Source organism: Limanda limanda, chromosome 12 (genome assembly GCF_963576545.1).
Source record: "Limanda limanda chromosome 12, fLimLim1.1, whole genome shotgun sequence".
NCBI lineage: Eukaryota > Metazoa > Chordata > Actinopteri > Pleuronectiformes > Pleuronectidae > Limanda > Limanda limanda.
Genome location: NC_083647.1, coordinates 17,914,375 through 17,938,459, shown reverse-complemented (window position 1 = coordinate 17,938,459; position 24,085 = coordinate 17,914,375). Strand labels below are relative to the sequence as shown.

The 24,085-nt window shown below is 39.5% G+C and overlaps 2 protein-coding genes across 2 annotated transcripts; one reads left to right on the top strand and one right to left on the bottom strand.

Moving 5' to 3' along the window:
- The first annotated feature begins 4,968 nt into the window (after positions 1-4,968).
- On the top strand, positions 4,969-8,195 carry LOC133014950 (uncharacterized). The gene is made up of 4 exons (XM_061082162.1): positions 4,969-5,558; positions 6,321-6,651; positions 6,759-6,934; positions 7,646-8,195. The coding sequence occupies exons 1-4, from the start codon at positions 4,969-4,971 to the stop codon at positions 7,875-7,877; spliced, it is 1,329 nt and encodes a 442-aa protein (XP_060938145.1). The 3' UTR covers positions 7,878-8,195.
- A 4,751-nt stretch (positions 8,196-12,946) lies between these two features.
- Positions 12,947-22,415, bottom strand: LOC133015236 (programmed cell death protein 10). Its single transcript, XM_061082391.1, has 8 exons — positions 22,285-22,415; positions 20,375-20,599; positions 19,022-19,075; positions 16,436-16,553; positions 16,123-16,249; positions 14,844-14,922; positions 14,655-14,737; positions 12,947-13,831 (listed from the first exon to the last, which is right to left on the bottom strand). The coding sequence occupies exons 2-8, from the start codon at positions 20,462-20,464 to the stop codon at positions 13,750-13,752; spliced, it is 633 nt and encodes a 210-aa protein (XP_060938374.1). The 5' UTR covers positions 20,465-20,599; positions 22,285-22,415; the 3' UTR covers positions 12,947-13,749.
- Between the last annotated feature and the right edge of the window lie 1,670 nt (positions 22,416-24,085).

Sequence of the window (24,085 nt, the reverse complement as noted above, 5' to 3'; positions counted from 1 at the left end):
ATGCCTGATCTGAAGGTCATTAGTGACTTTTGCCAAGGCTGTCTCTGTGCTATGATTAGTGCTAAGCCCAGACTGAAAGACTTCATATATATTATTTTCCTGGAGAAACTCACACTTGACGAGGGGTTTGATTACCGCTATTTAAAAGGAATGTGGTTAATATCCTGATGATAATATATAAAATATTACATTTTTGTCCTTCAATTAAAATACACATGCGTAGATCAGGGATTCTGGGAATTTAACAGTCTGCCATTCTTTTAGTTCAAGCCATACATAAAGGTAGCTCCCAAAAAAGAAGCCCCTGGTGGCTGGCTTCAGTACAGTTTATCAACCCACTTCCTCCATGTAAATGGATCAGGCAAGGACCAAATTTAAGGCAGCTCTTATCACACAGATATGCATTCGGGTGTTGTCTTTTCCCCGATGGTTTTAAATAGTTATAGTTACGTGATGATATGTGAGACTGATTTAAAGAGCAAGCTGTGAGTCCACCGTCTGAGAACAACATCACTTCGACTTAGAGCAAACAGGAGAACGACGTTTCCACTGGCAACAATTAACGGCTGTTGGCCTTAATCCATCACTTTCTAAGTTTTGTTTTGATTCACCCACATAGACTTCTGAGTTGATCACAGTGTTGAAAAGCTCTTCACTTATCACTGCATTTCCACAGTATTGCAAACAGATTTGCAAACAGTGAGTGAGTGATAAGGACTACTTTTGTCCGACAACACACAAGCCAACCTTCCTTCTTGCTGTTTGGGTTTATGGAGCCTGTGATGAACCCGTCTCACATAACTGAGACCATCAAAAAGTTCCAGACTCCTTTGTATTTTCAGGTCATGGAAAAACCGCTGTTTTAATTTACAGATTTACAGATTATAAACATTGACATAATCTAATGAAAACTAACTTTTCTATAGTCGACAAAGAACCTTTCGACTCTAATATAATATTTTCTCCTTCCCTTGGATTGGTGATCAGCAATATTTCCAGAAAAAACATCATTATTAAAATGAAATTTGTATCATATGAAGTGTGAGATCCTCTCTCCCCGGGTTGACGGATAAAGAGCAGGGTTCAGTGACACCTAACACAAGGTTTCCTTCGCAGTATTGTCTCATGCATTGTGTTTCTGCATGACACAGATGTAGGCCAACTGTCTGTGGTCTCTTTTCTATTCACTGTGCTTCTGCTGTTATCTAAAAAGGCCCCAGGTGCCTCCCTGCAAAGAAACAGTCCCACCCACGGTTGAGCAGTGATCCGATGTGAGAGAGGGCAGGACACCTTTCGCAACCAGGCAGAAGCAGAAGGACGTGGATTTCAACATTAATTCACCTGCCCCTACTGGAGCTCCTGCACTTCAGCTCTGAGTGAGTATCAGTATTTAGGATATTTATTTATGCTTGACTAAACTTATAATGTTTTTTTTAACATGTTCATATTAATGAATATAATATTAAAACTATTTAGAACACTTTTCTTTAAGATAAGATAAGATAAGAAGTCCTTTCTTAGTCACGTAATGGGGACATTTGCAAGGTTACAGCAGCAGAAGACAACACAGAAGTAGCATGCAGTACTTGGGTGAAGGAATATAAAGAAATAGACATGTACAACAATATATAAAAAAAATTTAAAAATGTGATTAAACTGGTATATACAGATTAAATAAATATACCAAGTAATTATACTTTCTTGATTCTTGTTGTTCTGGGTTTGTACACTCAAGGTTGAATGCATAAAGGTGTCAGCTAAATGAAATGTAGTGTTAAGTAACAAACAACTCATACAAAGAAAAGTCGACCCCTGAAGAAACATGTTGTGTAGTGTACAAATACTTTGTTACTGTACTTAAGTAGATTTTTCACATATCTGTACATTACTTCCTCGAGATCAGGGGTTTCAACTAAAATTTAGAGAGGTCCAGTTAGATGAAATGTCTTGAACCAAAGGTACGCAAGATCATAATGTCTAACTATTTGGTGTGATATATATATTTAAGTAACCTAGTAGTTGTATAAACATCTGCATGTACTAAATAACTGACTGTCAAATCAAATGAATTCAGTCTGATTCAAAAACTTTTTGACAGTATTTATTGTCACGTAACATAGAACTGGACATATATGTATGATTGCAGATACGTAAAATGTTCTCTCATTAACTAAATAAAAGAAGTGCTGCATTTCAAAATAACAGAAAATAAATAAAATGGGAGAATTGTGCTTGTTCAAATGAAGGGCGTTACTTCAGAAAAATTAAATAAAGGGAGAAAAAGCTAAAATTGTACAGATAATAAATCACCAAACCATCCAATGGGTGTGGCGATGTGTGTACAAAGGGCAGGGACTTAATCAAAGCGAGCACATCCCCATCCCACAGCATATATTATACTGTGGTCTATTAGTGTTCTTAGGCAGACACAAGAGGCACTTGTTTATTCTGTTGTGTTGGTTCTTTGATACTTAATTACATTAAATATTATCTACTTTAACACTCTTACTCAAGTCATTTTCTTACGGGTGACTTTTACTTTTACTGGAGTCCCTTTCAGGTAAGATATCTGTACTTTTACTCAATAATGGCTTTCAAGTACTTTATACACCACTGCCTGATTTGATCAAACTTGACAGCAGTGTTGGGAGGACAATGTGAGGATGAGACGCACTACTCGTGTTCTTCATGAGAAATCAGCTACAACAATCAACTGGGGATAGGAATTATCTTTCAATTTGTTAAACTTGATGATGTTCTGTTAACATATGAGTGTTGGTCGGGGTCATTTTAAATGGAGGATATATATATATACACTACCACTACCCTATTACGATTACATTGTGCTTCACAGAAAACAAATGTAGATTGAAAGAATAGAAATAAAGAATTTATTTTCTACTGAGATTAATGATTGTAGGAAATAACTTCCCTTAGTGCTTTTGGTGGCCTGTAGGGCTATCAAATGTTTAAAAGAAATTATTGTTTGATATCTGAGCCCTCTGTAGAAGCAGTGTTGAGCCATATCACACTTAAAAAGAATGAGTTCCAAGTTCAGTTCATGCAAACGAAAACGTTCATAGTTCATTTTTTAATGGGACGATTTAGATGACAAACTTAGTACTTAGTAGAACTAGTACTAGTGCGTATTGGTTTAGAGACAAAACAACGTCCATCTGTGGCTGTAGCATTAGTATAAAGTCTATTTTCTCCGTAAGGTAACGTGTCAACGCACAGACAATTGTAAAAGGCTTTATATGTTGTGTTAACTGCTCTGTTGTTGGAACTGTCGGACATGTACGGGTAGTGAAATAGTAAAGGGGTGTCACAGGAGTGTGATTTGTGTGTGTGTGTGTGTGTGTGTTTGCGTAGTTGGGTGAGGTTGGCCAAGTAGGGTATCCAAGATGGATGTAACCATCATGGCATCCAGTAAAAGACAACAAAGTCGATAGTCAGCAGTCAGGACAATGGTTGCTGCCTAGCTGAACCATATAACCGGATTGCCTTGGTGAGGGAGCTGAAACAGGAGGAGGAAAGTGCATGTGGGGGAGGAGACAATGGCTAAACTCAGTTTAAACAAGTTTGATTACAAGGAATTTAAATTGGAAAACAACGCTTTGCTCTCTTCATTCCCTGCACCCACAACTCCAGCGCTCCAGTTGGATTGGTTTTATCTCTCCTGATAAGCTTCTTCAGGACGTGATGCTGGTTTGACCTTTACCCCAGAAAAACTAGACTGCTACTGAATAATGGAGGGTAATAATGGCTTTGCAGCACAAAAAAATAAGTAATAAAATAAAACTCAATGCCTCTGCTCACACTGAGCAGTTACTGCCGTTGACTCCTTTCACATTCCCAGCTAAATTAGGGCATTACCCCAAGTGTCACTTTTCCATCACTGCAGATAGGATAAATCCTATGTCGCCTGCAGTCATTTGAATGCCGATTGAATGCATTTGCCACTGCAAAAACAAGCAAGATGTTAGCAGATGCCAGTGTTTTTTTGACCAGTGGAAAATGGTTTTTATAGAATGATAAGAATGAACTTTTTCTGATCAACAAATTTTCCATTATCATCAGTTGGCAGCTGCCTGATTTATATTTGATCATTTTACACAACAATTCTCCTGATCATCCTTTAAACGATCAATCGACTTCCTTCATAAACCCATAACTGACCATGAAATAAAACATGGGCCTTTTTGTTTAGACACAAGTGTAATTTATAATTTTACCTGTGTAGCTTTGTGTACTCAAATTCATTGCTGAAAACCTCGTGACTGCCCTCTTTAGGTGAATTGCAGCCAATGTCGGTGAGACGGTACTAACAGGAATTGGACAAGCTCTCTTGTAGATTAGCTCTGGTGGAGGGATCATGAGCTAAATAAGATAGATGGAGCGTGCCACTCTGAGAGGAGTGCAGCGGAATAGTCCAAGTGGTACAAGCCCTTTTATAACAGCTAAGATTGAAAGAAATTATTAAACTGCAAACTGATTTTCTAAATGTTCCTATTCCAAGGTGTGTCATATAGGCAGCGATCACCAGGGTTACTTTTTTGCGTTAAAATAACCTTTTTGTGCCTGTTGTGCTAGCTTGAGCTCCAAAAAGTTAACATCTCTATATCACCCAGCTCTTACTGAACAAGTTACAATAATAATATTTAGCACCGATGTGCATGTGAACTGAGAATAGGTCCAACTGCAAGGTTGTATCCTGGGATTTAAAGAATAAATATTGGACCATCCAAACAAAATTCCCCTTTACATTTAGATCTCACGTTGTAGCTGGTGTCAGGCTCTTGATCAATGATGATGTTGGGGTGAAGTTAATATTGTAACTAGACACAAAACAGTAATGCTACACGTGGGTTGGGTGTCTGATCTCACTGTGTTTGCTTTGTTCCTTATGTCTAACTTCTCCCTCTGTGGTTACTTATTCTACCGCAGGTTGGAAATCTCTCTTATGTGATGGACAAGATAAAAGACTTAAGACGGAAGCTCTTCCTCCTCTTCAGTATTACCTTCGTCAGCATTGTCATCTTCACCGTCAGCTCACCCAGGAGGAACAGATCTATCCCGGCTACGAGCATTTACCCCTCTCATGTCTCTGATCAGACCATCACCCCCCTCAACAACACCAAGCACCTTCTGGTGTCGGCCTTCATGGACCAGAGGGTGAAAGGCTTTGATATACGCATCATTGGCCTCTTCAGGAGAGACTCCATCCAACCCCTCCATTGTCGGTTCTGCTGTGAAGGTTTCTTGTCGATCTCCACTCCAGCAAACATTTTACAACATTCAGACAACTTTGGATTTCCCTTCGTCGCGACAGATGTCATGTGTCTGATTCCTGAAAACTGCAAAGCTACACATGTCACTCTTCTGACTCAGCCAGAGAGTGGGATTGCACCTAAACAGATCTGGCTCCCGATAAGAAACAGAAAGACCAACATGAACAAGGAGGAAAAGTTGCACTTTAACTTCACAGTCTGCATCTCCAACCTGTTTGGAGACTACAACAACGTGCTTCAGTTCGCCCAAACCCTGGAGATGTACAGGTCAGTGCAGCAGAAACGCCACAAAACTCTGTCACCTTCTCTATGACATACTTTAGTCATGCTCTCATCAAGTTATTTCAGAAGATGAAAGGAAAATGGCAGACATTTTCCAGAGTTTTCCTTTTCATGTTTGAGGAATGCAGCAAGTGATTCTTTGGACACGTTCACAACGACAGGGAACCAAACGGTTCATTCCTGTTCCCCTCTGGATGATTTTTCAACAGTGGACATCGTTAATGGCAAACATTTGGTAAATATCAGCACACTAGAATCACCATTGTCCACATGAATGCTGACATTAGCAATTTGCCCGAAGGTGCATATAATGTCTAAGCACAGCCCTACAAAGGGATAGCATTAGCCTGCAGACAAGATCTAGTTAAAACTATCATATCTTGATAAGTGTTATCATCAGACTCTGCTGCAGCTAACTTTATAGAGAGCTTAACAGCACATTTTGGTTCATCAGCCTCCAACTTTACTTTAAAGATCTTAAGATCTATTCTGCTACTTGCCGTGTACCAAACAAGTCATGATCAAAGTTAGTCCCATCAACTAACACGGAGGAAGCTAGGTTTATGACATATTCTGCACCCTGCCACCAGGGGACGACCAAGAAGTTTTAGCTTCACTCTTCCTGACACGTCTTCCAATTTATACAGTCGATGGGAAACCAACACCTGCCTGGCGACAACAAGTTTAATGTGCTTTTGTAATATGTGTAAGCTAATGATTTAACCTTGGCATCACTTTTGCCCTCAGGTTGCTGGGAGTGGGCAGAGTGGTGATCTATAAAACCAGCTGTGGCCCAGAGCTCGAGCGTCTGTTGGAGATCTACAGCCAGGACGGCTTCCTGGAGATAGTTCCTTGGCCCATCCACCAACATCTGAATCCATCTACAGGTTGGCTCTTCTCAGAGCACGGAGGGGACGTGCACTACTTTGGCCAGTTAACCACGCTCAATGAGTGCATTTACAGATCCATGGAGCGCTCACGCTACGTCTTGCTGAACGACATCGATGAGATTATAATGCCTTACCAACACGACAACTTGATGTCTCTGATGAACATGCTCCAAGAGCAGCATCCAAATGTAGGATATTTTTGTGTGTATTTGAGAATATTATTTATAAGATCAATTTGTTTTTCTTTATTGTTATATTTGTCTTTCCATCTTCCATGCTGTGTCCTACTCTGTAGACAGGGGTGTTCCTCATCGAGAACCATATTTTTCCCAAAAAACACTTTGAGCCAAGTGGAAGGTTTCACCTGCCGCAATGGAACGGGCTGCCAGGAGTTAATATTCTGGAGCACATCTACAGGGAGGAACCCAGCATAAACGTATACCATCCGCACAAGATGATAGTTCAGCCAAGGTAGGTGGATTTCTCTATAGATTTTAAAGTCTTTTTGAATATTGAATTAAATACCACTTGAATACCTTGTATATTTTTTAATTTTCTTTTTTGCCATGAATTTTGTGAAGGACCACTAAAAGGTGTAATGGAAATTTACTTAATAACTTATTATCTCATGCTTTCAGCAGACATTTGAATCTAGGGTACAGCTCAACATAAACTTTATGGGGCACCCACTGCATGCGAGCCCATCGTCTAATCATGTCTTGCAGAAGTTGATCCTGATATCACCTTTTCATGGGACCGTTGGCTCTAGCCTGGTTTAACTGAGTTTGTGCTTCGTTTGAATAACTCAGCTGACCAACATCCTAACCCCACATGATACTATTCCCTCTCAAACACATTTAGAATGCAGCCTATCAGTCACACCTTATCAGACAATAAGTTCCAGAAACAAAACAATACATTCACACACATCCCTCTGCTTGTTTTGGGATCAAGAGGTAACCCACACAGAGACAATTAAATATGAGCACAGACACATTTCATCTCACTTGCAACCTCCACATTGCCTGTGCGATCCTTTCTGCAGAAAGAGACAACTTGTCTCAGAACCTCATTTGTTGACCAAATTTCCACCACAATGGAGACCCTAAAAAGTAATGAAATCACTGGGAGTGTATTATTAACAAATATCTGTTACCAAGTGATGTCTCTGTGCAAACACAGGTTGGTGGAGCAGACTTCAGTGCACGAGGTGATCAAACATATGGGGAATCACTTCCAGGTTCCACAAGAGATCAGTCGGATCATTCACGTCCGCGTGGCCCTACAGGGGGCGCTGACGGTGGAACAGCTCAATGTGGACAACCGACTGTGGGACTTCCATGAAAAACTGGTTCCCAACGTGGACAAGGCGCTGAAAAGAGCGGGACTGCTGAACTCGGAGGGGCAGGGCTGATGGACGGGACTGCACGGACAGGAGAACTCTGAATTAAACGCAGTTCAAGTGTCAAGGATAGTCTGGAGAGCTGCAGAGGTGCTGGTTGATGATAAATGGGACTAATTGGTTTATTTTTTTTTATTTAGTTATAGGTTGCAGCCAGCTCAGGTCTTTTTCTTCACTGTCCCTCATCACATCGACATTAATTACAGTAAATTATGAAAATCCGTAATTAGATTTCCTTGAGACAGGTGATAACAGGTTGAGCTTCTGATGGGAAAATGCAAAATGTGAGAGAAATCAAAATGTCCAATACACCTGAGGGTATATTCTTGTTATGGGGCTTTTTATCTAAAGTATGTATTTATATTTTTGGAATAAAGGAAAGTTATGCAAAATGCCTCACATATTCTCTTTTGTGGCCAAGTTGGAACTGCACGCAGTCCAGCACCCCCGCCCTCTTCTTCCGCAGCCATGCCTCTGAAATGTGTGCAGAATGTGGTTTTGTCTTGTCAATATGCATGGATGTCTCTGGAGAAGATGTCGTCTTGAAGGCGGCAGATGCTGCTCCAAAATCTTGATGTACTTTACAGAAGTGTAAGGTACCTTTAACAAGGGCACTTACACAAGCCCATACCAGGACAGACACTGTTTTTTTGACTTGTAGCTGTTAAGAGTCTGGACAGTCCTTAACATCTTTGGTCTGAAGTACACAGCGTCCATTTCTTCCAAAAAAGACCTGAAATACTGACTCGTCTGACCAAAATACACGTTTCCACTGTGCTGGGTCCATCCCGGATGCCTTCGAGCCCAGACAAGTCGACGGCGCTTCTGGACACGGTTAACATAAGGCTTCCTTTTGGCACAGTAAAGTGTTAACTGGCATTTGTGAATGTAATTACTTATTGTAGTGCCTGTCAAAGGTTTGCCAAAGTAATCCTGAGCCCATGTGGTTATATTGCTTTCAGTCAGCTTAGTCTTGAGCCCTTGATTTTCAGGGCCTAGACATGCTCAAATTCTTACCAAGGTTTGCAGGAAATTCAAAACCCCAACAGCGCCATCTATGGAAAAGCCCCTCAGTAAGCTTTCACCGATCTGTATCATGACTAGACAAAAAAAAGTCTAGTATTACAATAGTAACACACAACAGGAAGCCCGCCATTAGGGTTTAGTTGCCATTTTGGCCGTTTTATAAATTTTTTCTTTGATATACTTGTCCCAGGGTTTTCATCAGATCAACTTCATATGGACATAAGTGTCATTACAACAAGATGGAGATATAAACTACCTCGAATTTAAAGAGTTTTCGTCATACCGTGTGACCGTGGCGTGGCGTCAAAGTTTGATTACACGCCATCAAAACACGATGTTCTGTACCTCAGACATACAAGGTGCAATCGACTCCAAACTAGACATGTAGACAAGAGTCCCGGCATGATGACATCTACACAGAAATTATGAATTAAAATCAGAGCGCCCCCTGGTGGCAACAGGAAATGTCTTGTTTTTGGAACATCTTACACCTGGAAGTGTTCTTCCTCATCACTTACTGCAACCTTTCAAACTGTGTCAAAAGTGTCTCAATACATTGATAATGGCATAAGATTACTGTGACTTTTCGTCAAACGCCATATTAGTGGCGTGGCGTCAAAGTTCATAAATTCGCTGTTAAACACGAAATTGCTGTAACTTCAGTGTCAATGCTTCAGTCTCCCTCAAAATACATTTGTGTATCAACAGCACTCCCCTGAAGGTATGCATATGGTTTTAAGGAATGTGACAAAATAACTGACTAGCGCCCCCTAAAGTGCAGCCCCGGCACTAAGATTGGCCGACATGTACAAAAATCAATAGGGACATTTGTCTATTCATGACAAACAAATAAGTCTGGTGAACCTGTCCTTGGGATTTCATTAGATCAACTTAAACTTCTGTGAATGTTATCTCAACAAGATGGAGATATAAACTACCTAGGTATATATGATTTCATCACACGGTGTGACCGTGGAGTGGTGAGATATTTTGATGATTTGCCAAAAAAGGGATTTATTATAACTTTATTATAACTTTTACTATAGCATTATTCTTTCAGCCTCAAACCTCATTCACACATTCACAGTCCCGCCCTTATCAGATCCATGTGTCATTATTGACTCATCCCAGCGCCAGCTGCTTGGCTGCTTTACAATATACAGCAAGGATTCAATAAGCAAATAATTATTTTTAATTAATTTGTTGTTTATATCGACAGATAATACAGGTTTAAATGTATTCGGAATTATTTCCTTAAATTTTGCTACAGCACTATCAGGTAGACATCTAGAAAATTAGTTTTTTATTAGTGGCATATATTCTGATAATGAAAAATCTAAGGTTATTAAATTATGGTCTGATAGAATTGGATTGCGCGGAAGAAGTGTTAGATGTTCAATTTTGACACCGTATGATAATACAAGGCAAGTGTGTGGTTACAAAAATGAGTAGGTTGGTATACACACTGACTGAAACCAATTGAGACTAGTATCAAAATAAATGCTACGCTAAGGCTATCATTATAATTGTCAACATGAATATTAAAGTCACCAACCATTATAATTTTATCGGTCTTTAGGACTAGGTTTGATAAAAACTCAGGGAAGTCCGTTAAAAATTCAGACTCATCCATTTGATCCTCACCTATACAGATGCTTAGACAGGTTTGAATCATGGATGTCGGTTTTACTTGTAGAAACATTAATTCCATCCTGCCAATGTCAGAGTGATGCTTTTCTTTCAGTTTGGGTTTAGAGTTGAAATGTAGGTTCTAACTGAGCTGCCCTTCCTTATTTTCCTTTTCACTGTGAGCGGGCGCCCATCACAATTGCATTTAATTACATCAACTGACCCTTTGTTCTTGAAAGAAAGGGTGATGGATATGAGAAAGGAAGAGCACATGCTGCCCACTGTGTGAAGGATAGACACACACAAAAACAAATGTGTAAGCCTAATCAACACAGACCTACAAAAATCTAGCATGACTATAATGTCATTATATATTATTTAGTTAATATATTCTTGTTTAAAATATATTTGCCTCATGTATGTACTGATAGAGACACTTCAATATCATTATTTAACATTATGCAAACACAAAGATGAAATAAAGAAGGTGTGGCCTGCTACTGTGCACTGACGTGGGTGTGAAACCATTTGCTATTACATTTTTGTCCTTCAATTAAAATACACATACGTAGATCAGGGATTCTGGGAATTGAACAGACAGCCATTCTTTGAGTTCAAGCCATACATAAAGGTAGCTCCCAAAAAAGAAGCCCCTGGTGGCTGGCTTCAGTACAGTTTATCAACCCACTTCCTCCATGTAAATGGATCAGGCAAGGACCAAATTTAAGGCAGCTCTTATCACACAGATATGCATTCGGGTATTGTTTTTCCCCCGATGGTTTTAAATAGTTACGTGATGATATACATGGGATGAGACTGATTTAAAGAGCAAGGTGTGAGTCCACCGTATGAGAACAACATCACTTCGCCTTAGATCATCAGGAGAACGACGTTTCCACTGGCAACAATTAACGGCTGTGGGCCTTAATCCATCACTTTCTAAGTTTTGTTTTGATTCACTCAGAGACTTCTGAGTTGATCACAGTGCTGAAAGCTCCTCACTCATCACTGCATTTTCACAGTATTTAAGATTTGCAAACAGTAGTGAGTGATAAGGACTATTTTTGTCCGACAACACACAAGCTGTCCTCCCTTCTTGCTGTTTGGGTTTATGGAGCCTGTGATGAACCCTACTCACATAACTGAGACCAAAAAAAAGTTCCAGACTCCTTTGCATTTTCAGGTTATGAAAAAACCTTCAGCTGTTTTTTACAGATTTACAGATTTTAAACATTGACATAATCTTATAAAAACTAAATTTTCTATAGTCGACAAAGAACCTTTAGACTCGAATATAATATTTTCTTCTTCCCTGGGATTGGTGATCAGCAATATTTCCAGAAAAATATACGTAAATAAAAAACAAAAATTTATTTATTTTTGTCATCAAACAAAAACATTTTGAATACACTGGGTTCATTTCTGACCTTTCAAACCAAAATTGAAAGTTTAAGTGAGAGTGGATGAAGTTTACCTGCGTTATTTTACTCATTGATGCATAAAAATCTGCTAGAAACTTACTTTGAATTACTAACTTACTAATTTTAAGTAACTGATACCATTTTTTTTCTTCAAAATAATTTTTAAGAACTTATTTAATAGAGTTTTTACATCCTTTATTTTCTTGATATGTTTTAATCTTCTAGTGTACATTGAGCAGCATTCTATGCTGAGAGAAGTGGAATATAATTAGAAAATTATGATAATTGTTATTATCACAATACAATTTTTATTACCATTATCACTACTATCATATCATTATTATCATCACTACTATTATTAGTAGCACTGCATTAATAGTTGGAGTAGAAGTATTATTACCATTATTAAATTAAATTTGTATAATTATATTAAGTGTGAGATCCTCTCTCCCCTGGGTTGACGGATAAAGAGTGAGTACGTGGACAAGGCGCTGAAGAGAGCGGGACTGCTGAACTCGGAGGGGCAGGGCTGATGGACGGGACTGCACGGACGGGATAACTCTGAATTTATCGCAGTCAGGCATTTGTGAATGTAACTACTTATTGTAGTGTCTGTCATATCTTTAAATGATGCTTTAATAATGGGGTCACGATTGACAGCAGCGACTCCAGCTCCATATGTGCAATATGGGGGCATTCGCATCCGAGATATTTTGGCTTGATTTCTGGAAAGTGGGAGTGGAGACATGTAATCCAACTTTATATACTGTGTGTTATACAAGTGCAATGCTGACTCAGTTGCCAGTCTATAGTTACACCTAGCTTACACTAATGCAGTACAATACATTAGCCTTACAGAACCTCTTTCATAATAAAGTTTTCTTTCTACGTTATTTCAGCCAAAGAAGAAATAAGAGGACAAAAAAAAGACTAACCCCTTAAATTAAACTCCTTTCCATGACCATGAACAAAGATGTCACTGCACACATATTGGACTCGGACACATTTAAAAAAGCATCATCATTTGGAAACTATTTATTGAACATTTGCAACCAGATATCAGTTAAATACAGAACTTTCATTTCTCTCTCTACATCCCCCAACAGCAGGGACTGGCTCCACTTCATTACACTCTGAGAGGAGGGAATGTTACAGGACTTGGTAAGGCGCACACTGTGCTGGAAGTCATTTGGCTTTCTGTCTTCTGATAATAAAGAGAAATTAAATCTGAGTCTGCCTCCTAAATGTCCAGCACTGTTTCCTCTCCTCTCCTTGCAGCTTTTTCACCTGCGGTCAGGTGCCTTTGTCGATCCTGCGCGTACAGACCATGGCGAAAAAGACACAAATGGGAGGCGAGAAGAGAAAACCAGTGTAGACGGCTGAGACGGGCCCCGTACTTAATGCTGTGTAGCCATGTCTGAAAAGCTAAAAGTAAAATGATCAACATGAATATATTAGAAAAATGGCAATTAGTCTTTAATAAACACCTCGCCTCACCTACTCCCAACCAAAGACCAGGGTTATAAATTAAAACTGTCCAAATAAAATCAATCAAACAACCAAGACTTTGGGCCCATTCAGTTCCACTTCAAGACTGGAAAATCCTCACTGAAAAAACAAATGGCACTTTTCAGTCTCTTGAACTGGAATCTAGAATCTCGACTCCAACGGAATCGACCCCCCCAACCCTAAAATCAACTCTTTCTAATTTACATATATGGGTCAGGCGCTCTTCAAGCTTCCACCATTCTAGCAGTTGCTCCCCACAGGACACGGGGGGGGGGGGGGGACTCAGTGGTCTCAGAGGGCTAGGCAACGGGTTTGAAGGTCTGCAGTATGAGGTTGGTTTGGTGGATGAGCCGGTTTGCACTGATGAAGACATTTATCGCCCTAGGAAACGAGGAAAAACAACAACTTGAGAAAACAGAACAGATAAAGGCCCGAACACTGTCTAAACAACTGGAGAAGTATTGCTGGGGAAACAGCATGAATGGAGCCGTTTCTGCCAAGACATTCAAAGACTAATAAGTGACCAGCGGAGTCACTTCAGGCTAACAGTCCTGCCCTCGAGTGCTCTCTTGGTCCTTCATAAAAAGTCGGATGATGAATTAAGAAGTGTATGAGCAGATGGATGATTTGATAACATTGGCATGATATCCAGAAAAACACTTTTAAAAATACACTCAGTTTAATGTCTAACCAGCAACATTAATATACAGCATGTCCTTATGAAACTTATCATGTTGTGTTGTTATCGAAACTGTGAAGACCTGTCAATTACATTTATCTTATCAACCTAATTGACGACTAGACAGCCTTCCGAAAGTGAAGACCAAATCATCTTGATCGCCCCCTGGTGGCTGGCTGCAATGAAGCACATAAACCATCTACTCCATGTTCGTTGATAAAAATGAAGCCACAGCCAGCAGCAGCTCAGCTTGGCACGAAATTTGGAAACACGAGGAAACAATTACCTCAGTACCTTTTTTAAAGTAACCTATCAAACCTAACAGCACTTCTAAAGCTTCCTAGTTAACACATAGTATCTCGTATTTTTAAACACTGTAAAAAACAAATAGCCAAAGTGTGACTTTTTTTTGGCCACAACATCCAATAATCTAATTGTCATTGTAAAGTTGCCAAGCATATTCGAACACAATAATTACAGTGCAAATATACGTTGAATCACACACAGTCGCCCGGTTACACTTACTTTCCGTCTTTGAAGTATGTTTTGAGGGTGTCGCTGAAACTTTTGGAGTATTTCACAAACTCCTTTTTCTGGTGTTCCAGGGCCTTGATAAGCAGAAATAAAAAAAGACACAGAAATGTCATTGTGAAACAAGAACACGTTTTTAACTGTATACAGGTGTGTATTTGTGTGTCTGCGTGTGTCACTCACTCTGCGATTCTGGTACTGATACTTCTTAATGACATTGTTGACTGTGTCCAGGAGCTCTTTTATGGCGCTGGCTATGTCTCTGTCGGTAACAAAAAGGTAATAACAGTTAGAATCAGGCAAAGTCAACAAGACTTGTCAGGGTAAGTGATGTCTGTAGAGAACATGTAATATTTCCACTTCCCTCTTTCTCATGAAAGCTTTTCTAAATGTGTATTGACCTCATGTGACCTCGTTTTTTTTGTCTCCTCCATTTCCTGTTTTGTCTTGTAACGGCGGCTCACTGTTGCCAAAAACCTCAAACGTAGCGGTTCTATAAGAATAATCTTTGGTAGAATGTTACCTCTGGCATTAACGCTCTGTAGCAGCAGGGTCATAACATTTTCATGATGGAAAAACAAAGAACAGCAATGCTCGTCAGAAACATGAAGAATGAATCACTACCCTAGCTGGTTTTGTATTTGTTGGTCTAGTGGATAATGTGCATTTTTAAAGCTGAAAGTTTCAGGGAAGAAAGGATTTGTAGCTTGTCAGACTTGTCAGAAAAATAATCAGCCTCTATTTTCATCTTTCACTTATCTATTTTTGGATGGAGAAAGGGCATGATCATTCTCTCCAAACGAAAGATTAGCTACTTTTCTCAGCTTTTCACCATTGTAAAAACTGAAAACCTTTGGATTTTTCTGATGGAACAAACTGAGACATCGGAAGACATTACACTGCATTCTTGGGAAATGTGTGATGGTCACAATCAGCTTATATGGAATAATGATGGAAAGCTGGGCAGACGTTATATGAAATGGTATAAAAATTAAGAGGCTTATGTGTACCATATAAATAAATGTACATCTATATGAAATTCATATGCGATCCTGTGTAGTATAATATTACACAGTTGGATACTAGTTTTATTGAATCAAAATGAGTCTCAAGTGTGTGTGCCTATGTGTGTTTGGAGCTAAATGCTGACACACATGAAATACAATGTTGGAGAAGTTAAAGATATTTTAAGAAGAGCCTGTGCACTATACATAAGATCAGTATTTAAGTTGTTATGTGTACATTACATATATTTATTTGTGATTAATTGTCGAGCCCGACCATATGGATTTTTGGACATATTGATAACTATAAAGTACAGATTTGTCTGTGAAAGACTTATAGCTGTCGATTTTTGACAATATATTGATTGGGCTCTAATACATTCTCTGATCTCTAACAGTGCACACTTGTGTTTTAAATATGGCATGACGTGCTTGCCTGTGTACGTGCTCACACTCACTTGATAGTCTGTAGGAAGCGTACTCTGTCATTGATCTCATCGGGGATTTTGCTGAGGATGTGTTTCAGAGCTCTGGCCTTCTCATTTAGATCCTGGAACTCCTGCTCAGGCCGGTCAATCATGAAATCTGCAGGAAAAAGGGGGTTTGCAGAATATATCCAGGAGCCTCGATCATGTAGGTGAGTAAGCAGATGCACAAAAACACCCAGATGGCTGAGTCAGAATAGAACAAACACTTGTGTTTACCGGAGACAGGGTAGGCTGGATAGGATAGGATGTCTCAGAACATCTTTCTATCAAACAAGATATTTACCTTCCACATCATCCGCTGCCATGCGGAGTAGCGATTCAGTGAAGTTGATTTGGACATTCTTTTTCTCCAAGATCTTCATTATGATGTCTTGGGTCAAACCAGGGTTCTCCCTCTCCGCCTGACAAAAGACGAGATCACAGGAAGTGAGAGGGAAATCAGGGGCAGCACAAGCAAGAGGAGGCTTGGGGGCTATGAGAGAACGACGTCAGAAGTTCACTGAACGTCAGAAGTCCTCTATGGGCAGTTCAGGTGGACACACAAAAGCTTTCCTCCTGAATAATTTAAACTTGGAGCATCAGGGCCGCAGAGACACCAATCAGTGAGTGAACAAAAGACCCACAGTTGCCATTGTAAAACCGCTGTAAGTTGATCACATCTCCAACAACGGAAAACGCTGCCAGTCATCAGCAGCGGTGCAGAGGTGATGTATGTCAACTGTGTGTCTATTGTTCCTGTGCATCGTGGCAATGCAAACATATATGTTATATGATGTCAACCGGTCAGGCATCACTTGTAAAATCACAACTGATAAAGGGTAAGACTAAAATAAACTTTTTATGACTTCACATATTCTTCATTTATGTAAATGAAACAACTAGGCTCACAAAACTCACTGTTTGAACAGATACATTTTCAAATCAGCAACAAAAAACAAAAAAAATAGACATTAGACTGCTTTTGACCCATCTGTGTGAACACAGCACCCAGGTCACAACACACACAGTGAACACACAGAGCAGTGGGCAGCCATGGACCGTGCCCGGGGAGGAGATGCTGGGGGGGTAAAATGCCTTGCTCAGGGGCAGTTTTTACTGTATTCAAGAGGCACAGAGAGCACAAGACTAACAAGGCTTTGATTTCTCATTTCAAAGTTTATTACAACTGTGCATTGTTTTTCCCTCATGAGCAGGGTTAAGACTTTAAAGAGAGGGAGCAGGAATGATGAATGGGCTCCTTCGTGAGAGACCTTGAGCGGCAGCAGACAAAACTCCGCCTTCTCCTACGGGCTTGAAACCAGCTGAGCCCTCACTTGCAAATAAATAAATAAATAACGAAACGTTACGGCCGTCTCTGCTGTGATCCCTCCCTCATCTGCTTGTGGCACAGACTGAAAGATTTTGGGCCACAGAGCTGCCCCATCTCATACCTCTTTCACTTTGTTTTAAAATCTCATATTCATTTTTTCATCACGCGGCACAGCCCAGCTTTCATATCATCAATGTCATGCATTCGCCATCATGTAATCTAAATATTGTTTTTTGCAACCTGAATTTTATTATTTTATTTTCTTAGCCTTCATCACTCTTATCAGTTATAACGGGACTGTCCTCAAAGTAAATGCTGCAGGGGAAAAAAATGAAAATCAGGTTCTAGTTGGCAACAAACACATTGATAATACGTGTTACCAGATAATTAAACCCTTTTTATTTGAAAGGTAAAAATCTAAATGTATGTGCATCATTTATGTCACTATAATAATTAAAGGTGAACCAGGATGTTGGACTGAACCTGTGGTGGAAGGTTTAGAACGAACACTCTGGGTTGAGATTTCACAGCTCGTCTTTGTTTAAAATTTAAAATTTAGACGAGTCTCATTAGTTTCGATAAGCTCTCTGGTCATCTGTGTCTCCAAGCTTGTGGCAGAATCAACAGGAAAATTAATCAGTAAATAATCTGATCATAAATTAATCAATCACTTTAGTTCATTCAGCAAACATTAAAAAGGTGATCTGGTTCTCAGATGAGTTGTTTTGATTTATGATAGTAAACTTCCGAGTATGAATAACTGATTGCATAATGTCAGACATCTGATGAGATTACCTGTTGATCTGTGAATATTCATATGAAGATATTTTGTGCCCTTTCAAAAGACCAGACAATTATCAGAAGAAGTTCATTGATTCCAAACCCTATAATCCTGTTTTAGAGAAGTGGCAGAGCCCTGAAATCTCAGCATTTACTTTAATGTGTAAAATGATACAATGATCAAAGTAACTCACGGCCTTATGTATAAGAATAAATCTCAAGTAATAAACAGTATATTTCCTTAAATGCACCATTACAGCTTAACTGCTGATAAGTGTTACACAGGAATACTGAGCTTCAACTGGTGTATTATTCAACAGTGTATCATTCTGTTTCCTTTTTCATTGTCTGAAATTTACAACAGACAACACTTGCAGTTGTGGTTATGTCACCCTGGAATGGAAAAGTTACTGGTTTTGACCACAGACCGCAACCTAAGTATGTTATTATGGAGAGGCGGAGGACTAGTGGTAGAAACTTGGACTATGGGCAGAAAAGGTCACTGGTTCGACTCCACAGAGAAACAACAAAAAGACGAACCTGAATTGATCTGTCCAAAAATCCAAGAGGATTCTCCCTACCCTGCTCTGTGTGTCTGGCACCAGATGGGTTAAAAGCAGAGGTTAAATTTCCCCCTTGCATGAGTGTGCCTGTGCATGATTGTGCATGTGTGTGGGATAAATAAATGTATCTTAATCTTATTATAAGAGGTAATGACAGTCAGGAAGTTGTGATAAGTCAGGTGTTGGTTCAGGTCATCTGATCCATGCACAGTCTTACCTTAATGAAGGCTGCTCTGAGCGTCTGAGCTGCTGATAGGTTGATCCTCTCCAGCTGATGGAGACAAAGGGAAGAACACAGAACTTTACTGAAAAAGTCTGGACATAACACCTGGCCTAACATTTGACTAGAGGTTGCAGGGGTGCAAAGTTACACTTTAATGCTCAGACAAAAGAGAGACACAAAACAGGATTAATGCTGAAGTAACAAAGTAGGCAATTGTAGGAAAAAATACATTTGTCACTATATTATCGTATATTGAGAATAATGGGAATCGCATTGTATGACATTTTTGCTGGAACTATAATAGTTGTCAAATACATTTTAACTACAAGTTTTAATGTGTATAAGCGTTCTTCTATACCCTATTTGTTATATTCTATTTATATCCATTCCACACCTTTTTTCTACTCTCTATATTGTATACCATACCAGCCTATATACTAAGAACAGTCTGTATATGCCAGTATATGTGCACATTTCTCATATATAAAATGCACAAACACAGTATACATGCTCGAGCAATCATCTTGCATACCACTGCACTTCATTTCTTTTCAAATAATATTCCCTTCTGTAGTGGAAGGTGTATATTGTGTACATGTTGTCTACCTCTATCTGACCATCTGCTGCTTTTTCAAGTTCATTTCTCAGGCGTGAAACCAATTAAGTTTATCTTATCTCTTCTAACCTTATCTTGTTTGAATCTTTTATGAAATCTTTAATAAAATGTAGCCTATCATGACTATGTAGCACGTGTACAGGAGCGGTGAGTTAAATGTAGAAAGACAGGGCTGGAAGCAGAAGCGCTGCAGCCAACTGACGCAGAAAATCAGTGACAGAGGTCAAGCCTGAGCTACAGAGCTAAAACATGAATAAAATAAATTATAACAAACTTCAATTCTAAGTACAGTAATTAAATGGTATAAACATTTGTAATATTCAAATTATATCTCCCGAATTTTTTTTCCTAAAGCCCTAATGTCTATCTCTGTTAATCTTCCAGTTTATGTACATATATTTATGTTTCTCTGTGATTTTAAGCACGACTCAACAATGCATACACGATACCAGCTTATTGAGTGACACACAAACTAACTTCACACCTTCCTAAATGGTGTTTTAATTAATACTTTATTGCTATGGAGGGACCTCACTTTCCCCCTTTTTTGTCCAAGTAACACAAAAGACTTAGTGATGATGAAAAAAAAACAACTCTTCAACTGGTGATACAAAGGTCAAACTAATCCTCTAAGAACGAATGGTATTTAACACAATACTGACCAAGCAGTCAAGAATGCTTCAGCAAACTAATTGCGAAAGCCAAAATTTGTCAGCACTGGATGTTTTTACCTCGTTGAAAACTGGGTACATCACGGCGTACAGCGTCATGGATACCATGGAGTTTGTCTCCGCTTCATTCTTCATCTCCTCCATTGTCATCCTCCAGGGAGGAGCAGCTCTTGGTCAAACTGTCAGCAGGAAAGTGCAGCTCACACACACTCACACATACACTCAGCCACACACACACACTCACACACACTCTGAAAACCACAAAAGCTCCAGAGCGTCAAGAGCCTGAAAAAAAAGAAAAAGAGAAAGACTATTGATATTTTATTTTTAAAACATAGAGTACCTACATACACTATATCGATTTACTGGTGCTTATCCTGACATGATGAAGTCGATCAAGTGCCGGCTATGATCACACATCCAAATCAAATACTATTTTACTGGTCAGTGTCTATAAATATGTTGTGTGTCAGCTATTTATTGCATTCATTCAGCTACTGTGGCTTGTAACTGGTGGTACATCCCTCCATCGGCATTGTTATGTTACCATTACCAAACATAAAAATGATTCCACTCAGTTCAGACAGGCAATAAGACCTTAAATATAGGAGAGCAGTTGTATGAGATCAGTACCTGGTATCAGCACATGTATAACATTTTACAGATAAAACACGAACGACTCAACACTCGCTGTAAGGACAAGCTATGATATTGACTGTATCTACATGATCTAAACATTTTTGGAATATCTGTACTGAATTTCCTTATATTGTTGCATGCAAATGGTTTTCGTCACATATTAATTTGTCTACAAAATTAAGGTAAACAGAGAAAAATGCCTCTTATAATTTCCTGCATTCAAATGTCTTAGTTTGTTAGTCCCAAAAAATATATCGAACCAAGAAAAACCTCCAATCCTTATATTCCAGAGGCTAGAAACTAAAGCTGGGAGAAAGATTACATCAAAATTTCATATCAGTCGACATTGACAATTATCACAATTTGAAGTTTGAAGAGTTTGAATTGTGATTCTATGGGCAGAGAATGAAACAACATTTTGTTGATTGATTTTGAACCTTTATTATATCGCTATTGATGAAAATAATATTGTAATAATTATTTATATTGTTTTGTGGCCCAGCCTTTTAGAGACATATATTTTTTAAACAGTGCATTATTACAATAGTTGCAGATCAGTTATCTATTGATCAACTTATGGTTCTATCTTTGCAACCAGCAGGAAGAGGGGACATGTTGAGCCTGGAGGAGGGAGCGGCACTTCCACTGTTACAGATCGATCACCCGACGACTGACAGCAAGACCAAAGAGCAACTTCAACACACATCAAACCGTTTGAGCATCAAGAAAACACAACAACAATAAAACAACACACAATGGCTCGATGGCTGTTTCCAAGACGTTACGTTGTACTGACAGAGTCTGGGGCTGGGGGACTTGACTGGGAGAGTAACGTTTAGCACAGTTGCTAGCTTACTTAAAGGTTAGCATTCCGGCTAGCTGTGTACGTGTGTCATTAAGAGTCGACATAGTGTCAAAGATTGAACGATAACATCCCTGTTTGTGAGCTACAGTGTCAGACACCACGGCTGCCTGAGTGGAAGGCTACACAAGGCAGCTACTCGGCTAACTGGGCATAGCTACCGAACAGCTCATGTGAGGCTAACTGAACTCTGCCCTGTTAATCCGGAGTCACACACTGTTACAATCCAGCGTGGGGCCGACAGTCGAGTGTGAACGGTGACAAACGAAGCTCGATCTGACCGTTCAAGGCTCACAGCTGAGGCCTGTGGCCGAGCAGGTCGAGGGTAGCGAGCTGCTAGCAGTGAGCAGCGTAGCCTACGTGCTAGCTGCAGCAAATCGTACATTTGCACTCTGATGGTGATCAACGAACCGCTTCGGGTGACGTGTGCGAGTCGGTGTACGCGTGTCCGACGTGGACTCATATCTACCTGGGGCCTGACGTCTCAATCGGGCTGGTTCCGCCGTCCGTCGCCTTTTAGCTGCTGTGTTTTCTTTACAACTTAAGGCGGAAGTTTCTCAGGACTGGCCTCAGCGACATCTTCCGGACCGTTGCTACGTGAACACACGCCCTCCAATCAGAGGAGGCGTGGAGCGACCGTGACGTCACACGCGCTATCTGCGTGGTTTATCAAAGTCTCTGTTCTCGTCGCGTTTTTAGTGAATTTGAGGACGTTTTTAACACAGATTGTTTCGGGAAGTATAATGTATAACCCTGAAGCAACAGATTTACAGTTTATAATCAGGTGCTTCAGAGTAATGAATACTGGGGCAAAGAAAAGATTGATTTATTATTATCTATCACTTGATCGCAGCCCGAATTAAAGATGTTATCAAGTTGCATTGAATTTAAATCAAGATATCTCAGCAACTTTAATGTGACTCTTTCTGTTTTTAAATTGTCGGAGCCAACGCTATTACTTTATTTTTGGTGTTCGCGGGTCAGATGGAGGAAACACCTAAAGTATTACGTCAAACTCAGGAAATGGTAATGATAGTTGTAGCGTGAGCAATTTTGTATCAATTGGAAAATGTTAAAAAAAACTTCATTTTCACACTGATCAGTAGGTGGCGCTATGACCCTAATTAATATGTGGACCTCTTCAGGTCGGGATCCTGATCATAGGTAAGAATTTGGAGGCCGGTTGGATAATGCAAAGTGGATTTACAAAGTACTTCCTGTTTCATGGCGAATCAGTAGGTTGCACTGTGATGTTGAGGTAATATTGACACATAGAGCTGTTCAGGCTTGGATTCTGGTCATGTGACAGAGTTTTGGTGGTGATAGGACAATTCACAGTGGAGTTATGACAACATTGTCTCCTTTGGAAAAGGATGAACTTTCACCAGTTTTTTGTGGACTCAAACACTTCCCCCACCCCTCTCTCTTCCCCATATCTTCACCAGGATGCACAGTGATGCCATTCCCTTTACAACCTTTCAATAAAACTGATAGTTGAATAGTATTGTTATACTGTGGATGAATGTGTAGGTCATCTTACTGCAGGGGCGTTTCTAATTTTGAAAGAAAGGGGGGGCTTAGCCCATAAGGATGCTGAATGTTTGCGCGTCCAGCGCGCACCAATTTTTTTGGGCTCATTTGGGGCTGCGGATATCCATTGTTTCAGACAGTTCATAGATTGGTTCAATCAGACAGAGTGTGATTTTTCTCTGTATCTTTGCTTGCATTCATTCAGTATAAGATAACAGAAGAGACAAAATTTCAGGGTGACAGTGAAATAACACAAATATGAACTTTTCTCAAATAGAGAGAAATAATTTTCCTACTTGTAAAGGAAAGACAGATATACTAGTTTTCATATCCGCGTCACTTCCAAATCCTACTTCTTAAAGGGACCACACACAATGAATGGAGAATGGACCTGCCAGTGTCAACTTCTGAGTTGTTTATTTGTTGTATTATGAGCAGAAGGGAATAAGATACACAAAAATACATTCAAATTATTTCAAAAATAGAATCCAATCCACAGGAGATTTTAGAAAATGTAATCATGTTTCCATGGCCATAGTCATACCATTGAGAAAACATGAATGTTCAGTGCATTCCATTCCGCTCACTGGAGACATTTTCTAACCAAAAAGCTAGCTATCTAGCTTAGTGTTAACATAGCTCATTACAATATTCCCTTTCATTTGCCTCAAGTAAACCTAAACTTAATCGTTAACAAAAAAAATCCCAATAATTATTTGGGGGGGCTGAAGAACAGCCCC

What these genes read in the sequence shown, in the direction of transcription:
- LOC133014950 (XM_061082162.1), top strand. Translation starts at nt 4,969, where the DNA reads ATGGACAAGATAAAAGACTTAAGACGGAAGCTCTTCCTCCTCTTCAGT. An exon ending in CAAACCCTGGAGATGTACAG is followed by an intron (nt 5,559 to 6,320) that starts GTCAGTGCAGCA and finishes TTTTGCCCTCAG; the next exon opens with GTTGCTGGGAGTGGGCAGAG. An exon ending in TCCAAGAGCAGCATCCAAAT is followed by an intron (nt 6,652 to 6,758) that starts GTAGGATATTTT and finishes CCTACTCTGTAG; the next exon opens with ACAGGGGTGTTCCTCATCGA.
- LOC133015236 (XM_061082391.1), bottom strand. Translation starts at nt 20,464, where the DNA reads ATGACAATGGAGGAGATGAAGAATGAAGCGGAGACAAACTCCATGGTA. An exon ending in GGCAGCGGATGATGTGGAAG is followed by an intron (nt 16,250 to 16,435) that starts GTAAATATCTTG and finishes TTTTTCCTGCAG; the next exon opens with ATTTCATGATTGACCGGCCT. An exon ending in CGCTTCCTACAGACTATCAA is followed by an intron (nt 14,923 to 16,122) that starts GTGAGTGTGAGC and finishes TGTTACCGACAG; the next exon opens with AGACATAGCCAGCGCCATAA.